Below are 14149 nucleotides of genomic sequence, written 5' to 3' on the forward strand. Positions count from 1 at the left end.
GAAAACTAAATCTCTGAGAACTAAAAAATACTCGGAGGACACCCGAGCGTGCTCGGGAAATCTCGCGTAACGAGTATATTCGCTCATCACTACTGCTCAGCAATAAGAATATAAACGCTCGTCTCAGTTTTGCCAGAAAACATCTTAATGATCCACAAGACTTTTGGGAGAATACTCTGTGGACTGACGAGACAAAAGTTGAACTTCTTGGAAGCTGTATGTCCCATTACATCTGGTGGTGAAGTAACACAGCATTTCAGAAAAGGAACATCATACTAACAGTAAAGTATGGTGGTAATGTGATGGTTTATGGCTGTTTTTCTGCTTAACCCCTATCTGACCTCGGACGGGATAGTACGTCCGAGGTCAGATCCGCGGTGAGCCCGCACCAAAGCCGGGACATGTCAGCTGTTTTGAACAGCTGACATGTGCCCGTAATCGCGATCTGCCCGCACCTATTAACTAGTTAAATGCCGCTGTCAAACGCAGACAGCGGCATTTAACTACCGCATCCGGCCGGGCGGCCGGAAATGACGTCATCGCCGACCCCCGTCACATGATCAGGGGTCGGCGATGCGTCTCCATTGTAACCATAGAGGTCCTTGAGACCTCTATGGTTACTGATGACCGGTGGCTGTGAGCGCCACCCTGTGGTCGGCGCTCACAGCACATTTCCATTTCTGCTACATAGCAGCGATCAGCAGATCGCTGCTATGTAGCAGTGCCGATCGCGTTGTGCCTGCTTGTAGCCTCCCATGGAGGCTATTGAAGCATGGCAAAAGTAAAAAAAAAAAGTTGAAAAAAATGTTAAAAAAATAAAAAAATATAAAAGTTTAAATCACCCCCCTTTCGCCCCAATCAAAATAAATCAATAAAAAAAATATAAAATCTACGCATATTTGGTATCACCGTGCTCAGAATCGCCCGATCTATCAACTAAAAAAAAAGCATTAACCTGATCGCTAAACAGCGTAGCGGGAAAAAAATTCAAAACGCCAGAATTACGTTTTTTTGGTCGCCGCGACATTGCATTAAAATGCAATAACGGGCGATCAAAAGAACGTATCAGCACCGAAATGCTATAATTAAAAACGTCATCTCGGCACGCAAAAAATAAGCCCTCAACCGACCCCAGATCACGAAAAATGGAGACGCTACGGGTATCGGAAAATGGCGCAATTTTTTTTTTTTTTTTTTAAAGCAAAGTTTGGAATTTTTTTTCACCACTTAGATAAAAAATAACCTAGTCATGTTAGGTGTCTGTGAACTCGTAATGACCTGGAGAACCATAATGGCAGGTCAGTTTTAGCATTTAGTGAACCTAGCAAAAACGCCAAACAAAAAACAAGTGTGGGATTGCACTTTTTTAGCAATTTCACCGCACTTGGAATTTTTTTTACCGTTTTCTAGTACACGACATGCTAAAACCAATGATGTCGTTCAAAAGTACAACTCGTCCCGCAAAAAATAAGCCCTCACATGGCCAAATTGACGGAAAAATAAAAAAGTTATCGCTCTGGGAAGGAGGGGAGTGAAAAATGAACACGGAAAAATGAAAAATCCCAAGGTCATGAAGGGGTTAAGGACCTAGAAGACTTGCCGTGGTCAATGGAACCATAAATTCTGCTGTCTACTAGAAAAAATTCTAAAGGGGAATGTTCGGCTATCTGTTCATGACCTCAGGCCGAAGCGCACTTGGGTTATGCAGCAGGACAATGATTCAAAACACACCAGCAAATCCACCTCTGAATGGCTTGAGTAAAACAAAATTAAGACTTTGGAGTGGCCTTTTCAAAGTCCTGACCTTAATTCACTTGAGAAGTTGTGGCATGACCTTAAGGCCGGGGACACACACAACGTATAAAAAAAACGGTCCGTTTTTGACGGACGAGAATCGCACAAATGTTACCAAAACAATGATCCGTGTGCAGTGCGAGGATGCGATTTTCTCGCATTAAATGATCCGTGTGACATCCGTATGGCATCCGTATGGTGAGATTTTCTCACACACTTGCAAAATGAGCAAATAATGGCTGAGCCTTTCCTGTCACCTGCCCAATGCCTGAGAATTTCTCGCAAGTCACACTGATGGTCCGTGTGCTGTGCTATTTTTTCTCACCCCCATAGACTTTCATTGGCGATTCTCGGCCGAGAAACGCTGACAATCGCAGCATGCTGCGATTTCACTCGGATCCTGAATACGGCCGAGAAAATATCGGATGATGGGAGCTGCCCCATTGATTAACATTGGGACGAGTGCTATGCGATTTTTTTATCGCATTGCACTCGTCCGTATTACGGTCTAGTGTGACCCCGGCCTAACAAGGCGGTTCATGCAGAGAAACTCTTCTGTGGCTGAATTACATAATTCTACAAAGATGAGTGGACCAAAAATTCCTCCAGAGCATCGTAAAAGAATCATTGCCAGTGATGACAAACACTTGAGTGCAGTTGCTCCTGCTAAGGGTGGCCCAACCAGTTATTAGGTTTAGGGGACAATCACTTTTTCACACATGGCCCTGTAGGTTTGAATTACTTTTTCCCTTAAAGGGAACCTGTCAATCCTCCCCCCCCCCCCCCTTTCCGGCATTTTTAACTAAAAGAGCCATCTTGTGCAGCACTGATGCTGCATTCTGTTGTCACGGTGGCTCTTTTAGTTCGGGTCCCTGCAACAAACACTGAAATAATCGCTTTTATAATGTGCCCCATATACCTGAATTTGTATTTGTATTAAAGGTTCCCTTTAATAACAAAGACCTTCATTTAAAAATAGCATCTTTGTGTTTACTTGTTTTATCTTTGTTTAATATTTAACTTTGTTTTGTAATCTGAAACATTTACATGTGACAAAATAGGAAATCAGTAAGGGGGCAAACACTTAGCGTAAGTTCACACTGGGCGTTTTTGCTGTGTTTTTTATGCTAATTTTCAGCTGCTTTTCACAATACCAGCAAAGCGTATGAGATTTCAGAAGTCTCATGCACACACATTGGTTTTTTGTTTGATCAGTATTTTGTGCTTTGCTGCGTTTTTTGGACATAGAGCATGTCACTTCTTTCAGAGTTTTTTCACCCATTGACTTGAATGGGTATTGGGGAAAAAAAAACCGCAGCATAAACACAGGTATCATTTGCTGCGTTTTTGCTGCTGAAAATCCAAGCACATTAGCATGGAGAGAGGGAAAAAAAAAAACGCATAAAAAAAGCAACAAAAATGCACCAAAAACACACCTAAACCTGCGTTTTTGACGCAGCTTCTTTCCTGCCAAGAAGATCAGGTTTCGCTGCAGAAAAAAAAAGCAGCAAAAACGCCCTGTGTGAACTTACCCTTACTCACACATCTGTATGACTTATAAGTTAAATATATGCAACTTTTGCACTGATCATTCACTCTTAAAAACGACTCTACTTTGTCTACAAATCTGTCTTCAGTGAAATATCACCTGTTGTCTTCAAGTCTATAGAGAGTGAAGGGGGAAGAAGCTAAGGAAGTAGAATTGTACAAGTAGAAATTGCTGAGGCTTCTAGTGCAGAAAAAATACTGCTACAGATGCAGAAGCTGTATAATGGCCAGAAGTAGTATTATTACTCATGTACACACACAAAAACTTATTCTGAAAAATCACCTGAAAGTGCAAGGTACATATTGAACTTAAATTTGAATTATTATTTTATACATGCACAATATAGACTTTTAATAAATTAAATCTTAGGGTTGCCACACACCTTAGATAGCAGTCATTTGAGGATTTGACCATACCCCTTCCTAAACATGGAAACTTGGCTGAGCAGGGAAAAAAATGCTGTTCGACACTTAGCAGCAGCTTATCCTGCAAAAGGACAGCGGATTGAGTTTGATGAAAACCAACAGGCCCGATTCTTCTTTTCCCTAATATTTGCTGAGTTTGGCCAGTTTGGACAATGTTTATTTTTTTACTAGATGGTGGCCCGATTCTAACGCATCAGGTATTCTAGAAAATGTATGTATATAGCAGTCACATAGTATATAGCACAGGCCACGACATATTCTTGAATACCTGATGCGTTAATACAGGCCACGCAGTATATAACAGTGGCCACGCAGTATATAACACAGGCCAAACAGTATATAACACAACCCATGCAGTATATAACATTGCCCACATAGTATATAATACTGGCCACGTAGTATATAGCAGCCATGCCGTATATAACGCAGCACACACAGTATGTAACATTGCCCACATAGTATATAACACTGCCCACGTAGTATATAGCAGCCATGTAGTATATAACGCAGCCCATGCAGTATGTAACACTGCCCACATAGTATATAGCAATGTGGGCACTATATGCGTGGTTAAAAAAGACTTAAAATAAAAAATAAACATATACTCACCTTCCGAAGGCCAATTGAAGTCCTGACGCCTGTGTGCGGTGCACGCGGCAGCTTCCCGTCCCAGGGTTGGTATGAGCGCAGGACCTGTGATGACATCGCGGTCACATGACCGTGATGTCATGGAAGGTCCTTCTCGCATAGCATCCTTGGCACCGGGACCTGCCGCTTGCACTGCCGAGGACAGCGCGCCACGTCGGAGGATGAGAATAACCTTTTTTTTTAAATTATTATTATTTGTAACATTATATCTTTTTACTATTGATGCTGCATACGCATCATCAATAGTAAAAAGTTGGTCACACAGGGTTAATAGCTGTGTTAATGGAGTGCGTTACACCGCGGCATAACGCGGTCCATTAACGCCATTAACCCTGTGAGAGGGCTGACTGGAGGGGAGTATGGAGCGGGCACTGACTGCGGGGAGGAAGGAGCGGCCATTTTGCCAGCGGACTGTGCCCGTCGCTGATTGGTCGTGGGCGTTTTGCCACAAGCAGTCAGCAACTTGGATTTCCATGACAGACAGAGGCCGCGACCAATGAATATGTGACAGACAGAAAGACAGACAGACAGACGGAAGTGACCCTTAGACAATTATATAGTAGATTGTAAATGAGGAGCTTTGCACTATTTATGTCTCACCTAATGAGGTGGATCGTGGAGGCACTTGTCCGGATGAGCGGATAGCACCCAGCATGGACTGATGATATTGATGCAGTTTGGTGCACCAGATGAAGCAACCAAAGCTGTAGAAACCTTGTGCTGGGTTAATTCGCGCAGTAGAGTAATGTGATGAAGTTGAGTTAAGAACAAACGAAATGAAGCAGAGTTGTCATGGCATTACCTCAACAAAGGACACCGTTCTCTCCTGGTTCTCCTCCTATCTCTCTGACCGATCCTTCACTGTATGTTTTGCTGGTTCCTCCTCCTCTCACCTTCCCCTTACTGTTGGGGTTCCTCAAGGATCAGTCCTAGGCCCCCTTCTCTTCTCGTTGTATACTGCCCCTATTGGACAAACAATCAGTAGATTTGGTTTCCAGTACCATCTCTATGCTGACGACACCCAATTATACACTTCTTCTCCTGATATCACACCGACCTTTTTAGAAAACACCAGTGATTGTCTTACCGCTGTCTCTAACATCATGTCCTCCCTCTATCTGAAACTTAACCTGTCAAAAACTGAACTCCTCGTGTTCTCTCCCTCTACTAACCTACCTTTGCCTGACATTGCCATCTCCGTGTGCGGTTCCACCATTACTCAAAAACAACATGCCCGCTGCCTTGGGGTCATACTTGATTCTGACCTTTCATTCACCCCCCACATCCGATCACTGGCTCGCTCTTCTTACCTGCATCTCAAAAACATTTCTAGAATTCGCCCTTTTCTTACTTTCAACTCTGCAAAAACTCTTACTGTTTCACTTATTCATTCTCGTCTGGACTATTGTAACTCTCTACTAATCGGCCTCCCTCTTACCAAACTTTCCCCGCTCCAATCTGTCCTGAATGCTGCTGCCAGGATCATATTCCTCACCAACCGTTACACCGATGCCTCTACCTTGTGCCAGTCATTACACTGGCTACCCATCCACTCCAGAATCCAGTACAAAACTACTACCCTCATCCACAAAGCACTCCATGGCTCAGCACCACCCTACATCTCCTCCCTGGTATCAGTCTACCACCCTACCCGTGCCCTCCGCTCCGCTAATGACCTCAGGTTAGCATCCTCAATAATCAGAACCTCCCACTCCCGTCTCCAAGACTTTACACGTGCTGCGCCGATTCTTTGGAATGCACTACCTAGGTTAATATGATTAATCCCCAATCCCCACAGTTTTAAGCGTACCCTAAAAACTCATTTGTTCAGACTGGCTTACCGCCTCAATGCATTAACCTAACTATCCCTGTGTGGCCTATTTATAAAAAAAAAAAAATCAGGTTCCTCGCATCATGTTCTCATTCACTTTATGCAGTTAATAGCCCTCTGTGTCTGTACTGCTACATACTTAGGCAGTTAACTGGTTCATGCAGCTTTATATGAACACCCTAGCCTTACACTATGGCCGGTCCGAATAACTAAAGCAATTGTTACCATCCACCTCTCGTGTCTCCCCTTTTCCTCATAGTTTGTAAGCTTGCGAGCAGGGCCCTCATTCCTCCTGGTATCTGTTTTGAACTGTATTTCTGTTATGCTGTAATGTCTATTGTCTGTACAAGTCCCCTCTATAATTTGTAAAGCGCTGCGGAATATGTTGGCGCTATATAAATAAAAATTATTATTATTATTATATTATAACAAAGAGGGGTATTCCACCATAATTTGCAAAATAAATCTTGCATAATAACACCCCGGCAGCAGGCGCGCTGTCTGGGTGTTATGTTTGACTCCGATCTCTCCTTCACCTCCCATATACAATCTCTTGCCCGCTCGTGCCGCTTACACCTAAAGAACATCTCTAGAATCCGCCCTTTTCTCACCATGGAAACAACAAAACCCCTCACTGTCGCCCTGATCCACTCCCGCCTGGACTATTGCAATGCTCTATTAATTGGCCTCCCCCTCACTCGACTTTCTCCTTTCCAGTCTTATTCTTAATGCAGCAGCCAGGGTTGTCCATCTAGCTAATCGCTATTCAGATATGTCCGCTCTTCGCCAGTCGTTACACTGGCTGCCCATTCATTGTAGAATGCAATTCAAAGTACTTGTTCTCACCCACAAAGCTCTCCACGGTGCAAACCCCCCTAACATCTCCTCCCTCATTTCTGTCTATCGGCCTAACCGACCTCTGCGCTCTGCAAATGACTTTCGACTAATCTCTGCGCTAATCTGTACCTCCCACTCCCGACTCCAAGACTTCTCCCGCGCTGCGCCAATCTTCTAGAATTCTCTACCCCAAGATATTAGGACCATCCACAATTTGCATAGTTTTAGGTTATAGGCGCTCCCTCAAAACACATTTCTTCAGAGCGACCTATCACGTTCCCTAATCAAAGTCATTTTATGTTTGTGTGTGTGTGTAGCCCATTCACTACTTCCATCTATCCCCCACCCCCTGAAGATACATTATTGTAAATACATCATTGTAAATACACACCTGTACTTTGTATCTCCCCCACCTCATTGTAGATTGTAAGCTCTCACGAGCAGGGTCGTCTTATTTCGCTTTAATTATTGTATTGTTAACATTGTTACCTATGACTGTTGTGTTTTGAAACTGTTAAACTGTAAAGTGCTGAGAATATGCTGGTGCTATATAAATAGATATTATTATTATTACTATTATTAACTTGCACAATTGGTGGCTGACTAAATACTTTTTTTTTTCCCCCCACTGTACCTAGATTAATGCTTTGTTATTCAATCCACAGCTGCTTGCTGAGAGATACTCCTCCTTCACGACCGGTCACTTCCACTAGTTATGTCAATGGATTATCTGACATGCCACTTTCCTGCAAGACTATGCAACAGTGTTTGCTGGACACAACTCAGCGTTTACCAGATCAAGAAGCCGTTGTAGTTGCTTATGATGGGACACGGAAAACCTTCAGCCAGCTAAGTAAAGATGTATGTGCAGAATGTGCTGGGGATGTATGGTGGGCACCGTATATAAAAATGGTTTAGAGGGCAGCAAACTACCACGTTGCTCCCCTGAGGTTGGATTCCCAGAAGTAATTCATATTTAAACTTTGACTGTTCTAGTGATTGGCTGGGGATGATCAATATTCACCTTAATACTGCCTGGACTACAATGCAATATGCAGTAAACCATTGTTCTACACTTTTGGTTCAGGGCTCTACTTTTGAAGCAGTTGTAGAAAGTATCATACTATCTTATGTAATTCTGATGTAAACTTACAGTTGTAGTATTCATGGACTGAGCCTTAATCACTGGTTTCCATATCTAAAGTAGCTAGCTATTCAGTACCCTGCAACATCAAAACCTGTCACCTAGTTTTTCACCACTTGCCACTGCTGTGTTCGGCTCTTCCATAGGTTAGGGGTGTTCCCATATGGATTAGGAATGACTAAAACAGCCGTTCAAACCCTACATATGCCGTAAACAAATAACCTTTGTGGTGTCAAAAAGCTAGACTCCCTCGAGAGAAGCAAGGATGGAAATGCCCAAAACTCAACCCAACCAGTCTTGTTGGATTCTTGTCCTGTCCCTGAGACCAGCGTAAGTGATCTCAAGACCATCTGAAACCCTACTCATGCACTGTTGTCTTTTTTGGTTTTGGAGCATATGTAGGGAAACTGAGTATACTTGTACCTGGAGTCCTCTTCAGACACGCAGGCGGGTTCTGCTACCATGCACCATGCAACGCTTAGGCCATCACATGTACACCCAGCTTGACTGGGCATGTTCTGGAAACAGAACTTGCTGCATGCATAGGATTTCAGCTTGAGGTGTTTAACCTAGTCCTCAGGGATGTCTATCAAACAAGATGAAGTTGATTTTTGGCACTACTATTAATCTTCTGGGAGTATGTACCCCCTTGACTTGTTTAACTTGATAGATCTATGTCTTTTTTTTTTTTCAACTTATGCAACTTTTAATCCAGAAAGGAATTTACATATGGCTTGTGTGGGGATTGAAAGATGTTTTAGGGAAGAATAACCAGCTTGTTTATTTTACAAGGGGTGTCTGGGACTTTAACATTGATGGCCTATTCTTAGGATAAGTCATCAATGTTTGATCGGTGGATGCAACACTCGGCACCCCTGCTGATCATATGTTCCCAGTGTTAGCGGCAGCTTGAACTGCTCAGTTATGCAGCTGCATAGCACAACTCCGTTCACTGTATAGTGGCTGCACCTGGATTTTGTGCATCCGCCCCCTATCTAAATCAATAGGGGATCAATGGGCAGTACCCAGCTGCAGCCACGATACCGTCGATGGAACTGCTCTGTATAGGTTCGTATCTGAGTAATTCCTGAGAGTCACCACCGACACCAGGAACACCTGATCAGACATTGATGACCTATACTAAGGATAAGCCAGCAATGTTAAAGTTCCAGACAACCCCTTTAAAGGTTATCTGAACTCATGGGAAACTTTTAACATGTCATAGAGACTTGTCTGAAATTTTGTTTGGCTGGGATCTGAGTTTTTTAACCCCTATTGATTCCTACAATAATGGGGCAGAAATGCAGTGCTGCACTCATCCAAGATATAACATGGGGTCTGTAAAATTTGACTTTTTTTTTTTTTAGCAGTCGGTGGACCTGGACCTCAAGAGGCCAAAACTTCTGACATTTTTCTATGACTCATCAAAGTTTTCTGAAAGCGCAGTTACAGTTAAGCAAAGTTGTGATTGTGCCAACTGAGTATCAGCAGTAGGATTGAAATCCATCCAGCCATCTGTTTGGCAGAGGCGGTTTCTCCTTGCCTAATCTCCACTTAAAAAGAGTGTTAAACCAGAATATACAGCTAATAAAAGTGGAGTGTATAAAGAGAGCTGCTGTCATTGCTGTTCTCATTCATAACTGTGTCTGGAGCTTTTCATGACTGGGTGCAGCAGTGATAGTGGCGGCCAGCGTTGAGGCTTTTTGTCCCCAGCTTGAAATGGCTGACAGTAGAGAGCAGTAGATTCCACTAAGCTGAAGTTCTCAGACCTATGAACCTAACAAGATCGAGCCGGTTTTACACTTGCGTGGACTGCACTGCATATATGAGCTAGTAAACTGCTGGGTTATCTCACTTGCCATTTACCTTGCAAAAGTGGGTGTTAAAATGGTTTTGTACTTTGTGCTCAATTAAATGATTCATGATATTCAAGATATAAGATTAAAATGTACATTATCATTCAAAAGTTGGACACACCTGTTCATGCAATAGTTTTCATTGTTTGTATTGGGATGTGCACATTGTAGATTCAGACCGACGGCAACAAAACCATGAAGGAGCGCATCTAGAAATCAGGAGTCTAGAAATGTGTGAAACAAACCAGAATAGGTGTTAAACCGTAGATTCCTCAAAGTACCCCCTTTTTATTAGTGATGACAGCTTTATATCTCCTAGGTATTCTCTCATGTAGCTGTGTCTAACAAATATATGACAGTTGGTATCCGACCTCTCAAAGTTTGTCTCATTAGACCACAGTACAAATTTTCACTGGTTTAATGCCCAGTCCTTGTGTTGGTTTTGCCCTTACAAGTGTTTCCTTCTTGTTTACAGTCCTAAGTAGTGCCTTCTTTGTAGGGATTTGACCATAAAGACCTGCTTCTAACAAGTCTTCTTTAGACCGTTGATGTTGAGATGTCTGCTACTTGATGGTTCTGCATCATTTATGAGGGCTGTTATCTGAGGTGTGATCAATTTGTGGTTTTTGATGTTGGTAACTATGATAAACTTATCCTCTGCAGCAGAGGGCATTCTCTGTCTTCCTTTCCTGGGTTATGCCTCATAAGAATTAGCTTAATCCTAGTAACTGATGGTTTTTACGACTGCACTTAAGGATAGCTTCATGGCTCTAGCAATTTTCCAGATTATGTGAACTTCATGTCTTTAAAGTAATGATGGACTTTGATTTCTTTTAGTTAAGTGGTTCTTGCCATTATTCTGGCTTTAAACTGTTGTTAATTAGGGCTCAGTATTCTCTGGAGTTGTGAACCAACACTGCCTCTGCAAAACACACACATTGTGGTCGCAAACACATTTTGAAGGCCGGTGATTTTACAAATGAACCCTTGACAATTCATAACTGTTCATTGGAAGCCATTACAGGTGAGAGTGTCCAAACTCTTCACTAATGCATTTTTACAGTATGTTGTTAAAATGTATGTTTTGAATAACTTCAGAATATATGTTTCGAGGGGGTCACAGCTTTGTATTACTGTAACAGATCTGGCAACTTGTAGCCTGCAGTAGAGAGAAATGACAATAGCCCATCGTTCAGATCTGGTCTGATTCATGTAAAACCCCTCTAATGTGGTATACAGCGCTCATTGAAGTAATAAAACCTGTATTAAAATTATTTTTTCCCAATATTTACAAAATAGAGAATTATGAATTTGCAATTTGGACCAGTAACAAAATCAATACTTTTTTTTTTTGTAGGTCACATCATTTAACGTGATTTATCCCTTCAAGCTGTCACCCCAATGCACATGTCATCAGTAATGAGGGAGCTTAAAGAGACCAGGTCTAATGGTTCATGTCAATAAGCACATATGGGCAAAATAGACGCTCTGCATGAGTGTTCAGACAACCAATATTTTGGGGTAAATTGGCCAAAAAACAGTGAATTTGGTACTTTGGGTAGTTTGGAGCTCAGTCCTGGAGCCACAACATGCCCACGAGTCAGATATCTCAGAAGAAAGCAATGTGTGTAAGGCAGCAGGTGCATATGTATGGTAGAAAATGTGATTAGAACATCATTATTTTACGTGTGTGCTTAGTGAATGCTAGCTATGGATTCTACAAACCACAGACCCCTTTTAAGGTGCCCCCCCTAGTTGTGGCTGCAGTCAACTATTTTATCATTTAACAAAATGGCTATAAGAAGAGATGTGAAGGATTTAGAGCTCTCCATATTGTGAAATGAAACCGCATTGAATATGGGACATTTAGGGGTTAAAAAATAATGAAGCAATAGATACACTTCAGATTGTAACTGTACTTTATAAAACCTATGATGAGGAGCATATATTTACATTATTATTAGTTATTATCTACTATATAATTATCTAAGGGTCACTTCCGTCTGTGTCTGTCACGGATCATTGGTCACGGCCCCTGTCTGTCATGGAATCCAAGTCGCTGATTGGTCGTGGCTGTTTTGCAGCGACCAATCAGCGACCGGCACAGTCCGGCGAAAAAATGGCCGCTCCTTCCTCCCCGCAGTCTGTGCCCGCTCCATACTCCCCTCCAGTCGGCCCTCACACAGGGTTAATGCCAGCGTTAATGGACCGCGGTGTAACGCACTCCATTAACGCTGCTATTAACCCTGTGTGACCAACTTTTTACTATTGATGATGCGTATGCATCATCAATAGTAGAAAGATCTAATGTTACAAATAATAATAATAAAAAAAAAAAGGTTATTCTCACCCTCCGCCGTCGCGTCCTCTCCTCGGCAGTGCAGGCGGCAGGTTCCGGTGGCAAGGATGCTATGCGAGAAGGGCCTTCCATGACATCACGGTCATGTGACCGTGATGTCATCACAGGTCCTGCGCTCATCCAACCCTGGGACCGGAAGCTGCCGCCTGCACCGCACACAGGCGACAGGACTACAAGGGGCCCTCAGAAGGTGAGTATATGTTTATTTTTTATTTTAAGTCTTTTTTAACCTGTTACATACGTATCTGGGCAATGTACTACGTGGCTGGGCAATATACTATGTGACTGGGCAGTATACTACGTGGCTCTGCGGTATACTATGTGGCTCTGTGCTGTATACTACGTTGCTGTGCAATATACTACGTCGCTGGGCAATATACTACGTGACTGGGCAATATACTACGTGACTGGGCAGTATGTCATGATCCCAATGGCAGGGGATCACTAAAGGACAAGCACAGATACAAACAAGCTCTAGGGCGATGGAACCTGAGCTGACCGCGACCCTGAACCTAACACACAAATAAAAGTAGCCGGGGAACGTGCCTACGATGATCCTAGACGTCTCGCTCCAGCCGAAGATCTAACTTCCCCTATTAGAAGAAACACAGACCTCTCTTGCCTCCAGAAAAATACCCCACAGAAATAGCAGCCCCCCACAAATAAGGACGGTGAAATGAGAGGAAAGCACATACGCAGTATGAAAACAGTTTCAGCAAAATGAGGCCCACTAAAGCTAGATAGCAGAGGATACAAAAGTGAACTGCGCGGTCAGCGAAAAACCCTTCAAAAAACCATCCTGAAATTACTTGAACTCATGTGCCAACTCATGGTACATGAGGAGCAATTTCAGCCCACTAGAGCAACCAGCAGCAAAGAATCACATATCTGCAGGCTGGACTAAAAACCAAATAAAGCAAAACACCAAAACAGGAAAATCCAAACTTAGCTTGACCAGAAGGTTCTAGGAGCAGGGAGCAGAGGTAACAAGACACACTGGATACATTGATAACCGGCGAGGAAATGCCAGCAAAGCCAGGTTAAATAGGAAACTCCCATATCCTGATGGAACAGGTGGAACCCAGAGACCCAGGAAAGACAAGTCACCCAGTACCATCAGTAACCACCAGAGGGAGCCCAAAAACAGAACTCACAACAGCAGTATACTATGTGGCTCTGCTGTATACTATGTGGCTCTGTGCTGTATACTACGTCGCTGTGCAATATACTATGTCGCTGGGCAATATACTGCGTCACTGGGCAATATACTACGTGACTGGTCAATATACTACGTGACTGGTCAATATACTACATGGCTGGGCAATATAGTACGCAGCTGGGCAATATAGTACGTAGCTGGGCAATATAGTACGTGGCTGGGCAATATAGTACGTGGCTGGGCAATATAGTACGTGGCTGGGCAATATAGGACGTGGCTGGGCAATATAGGACGTGGCTGGGCAATATAGGACGTGGCTGGGCAATATAGGACGTGGCTGGGCAATATAGTACGTGGCTGGGCAATATAGTACGTGGCTGGGCAATATACTACGTGGTTGGGCAATATACTATGTGGACTGTGCAATATACTATGTGGAGATGCATATTCTAGAATACCCGATGCGTTAGAATCGGGCCACCATCTAGTTATATATAATACTGAACTTTTTATACATAGTATAGATGTATAGATCCTAATTTAATAC

At 43.0% G+C, this 14149-nt stretch overlaps 1 protein-coding gene across 1 annotated transcript in view; it reads left to right on the forward strand.

The window, feature by feature from the left end:
• Positions 1-14149, forward strand: part of ACSF2 (acyl-CoA synthetase family member 2) — a 204648-nt gene that overhangs the window by 47054 nt on the left and 143445 nt on the right. The window contains exon 2 of the mRNA XM_069752397.1: positions 7750-7945. Coding sequence (XP_069608498.1) covers positions 7750-7945 — 196 coding nt within the window. The remainder of the gene's footprint in view (positions 1-7749; positions 7946-14149) is intronic.

This window comes from Ranitomeya imitator, chromosome 2 (assembly GCF_032444005.1).
Source record: "Ranitomeya imitator isolate aRanImi1 chromosome 2, aRanImi1.pri, whole genome shotgun sequence".
NCBI classification, from domain to species: Eukaryota; Metazoa; Chordata; class Amphibia; order Anura; family Dendrobatidae; genus Ranitomeya; species Ranitomeya imitator.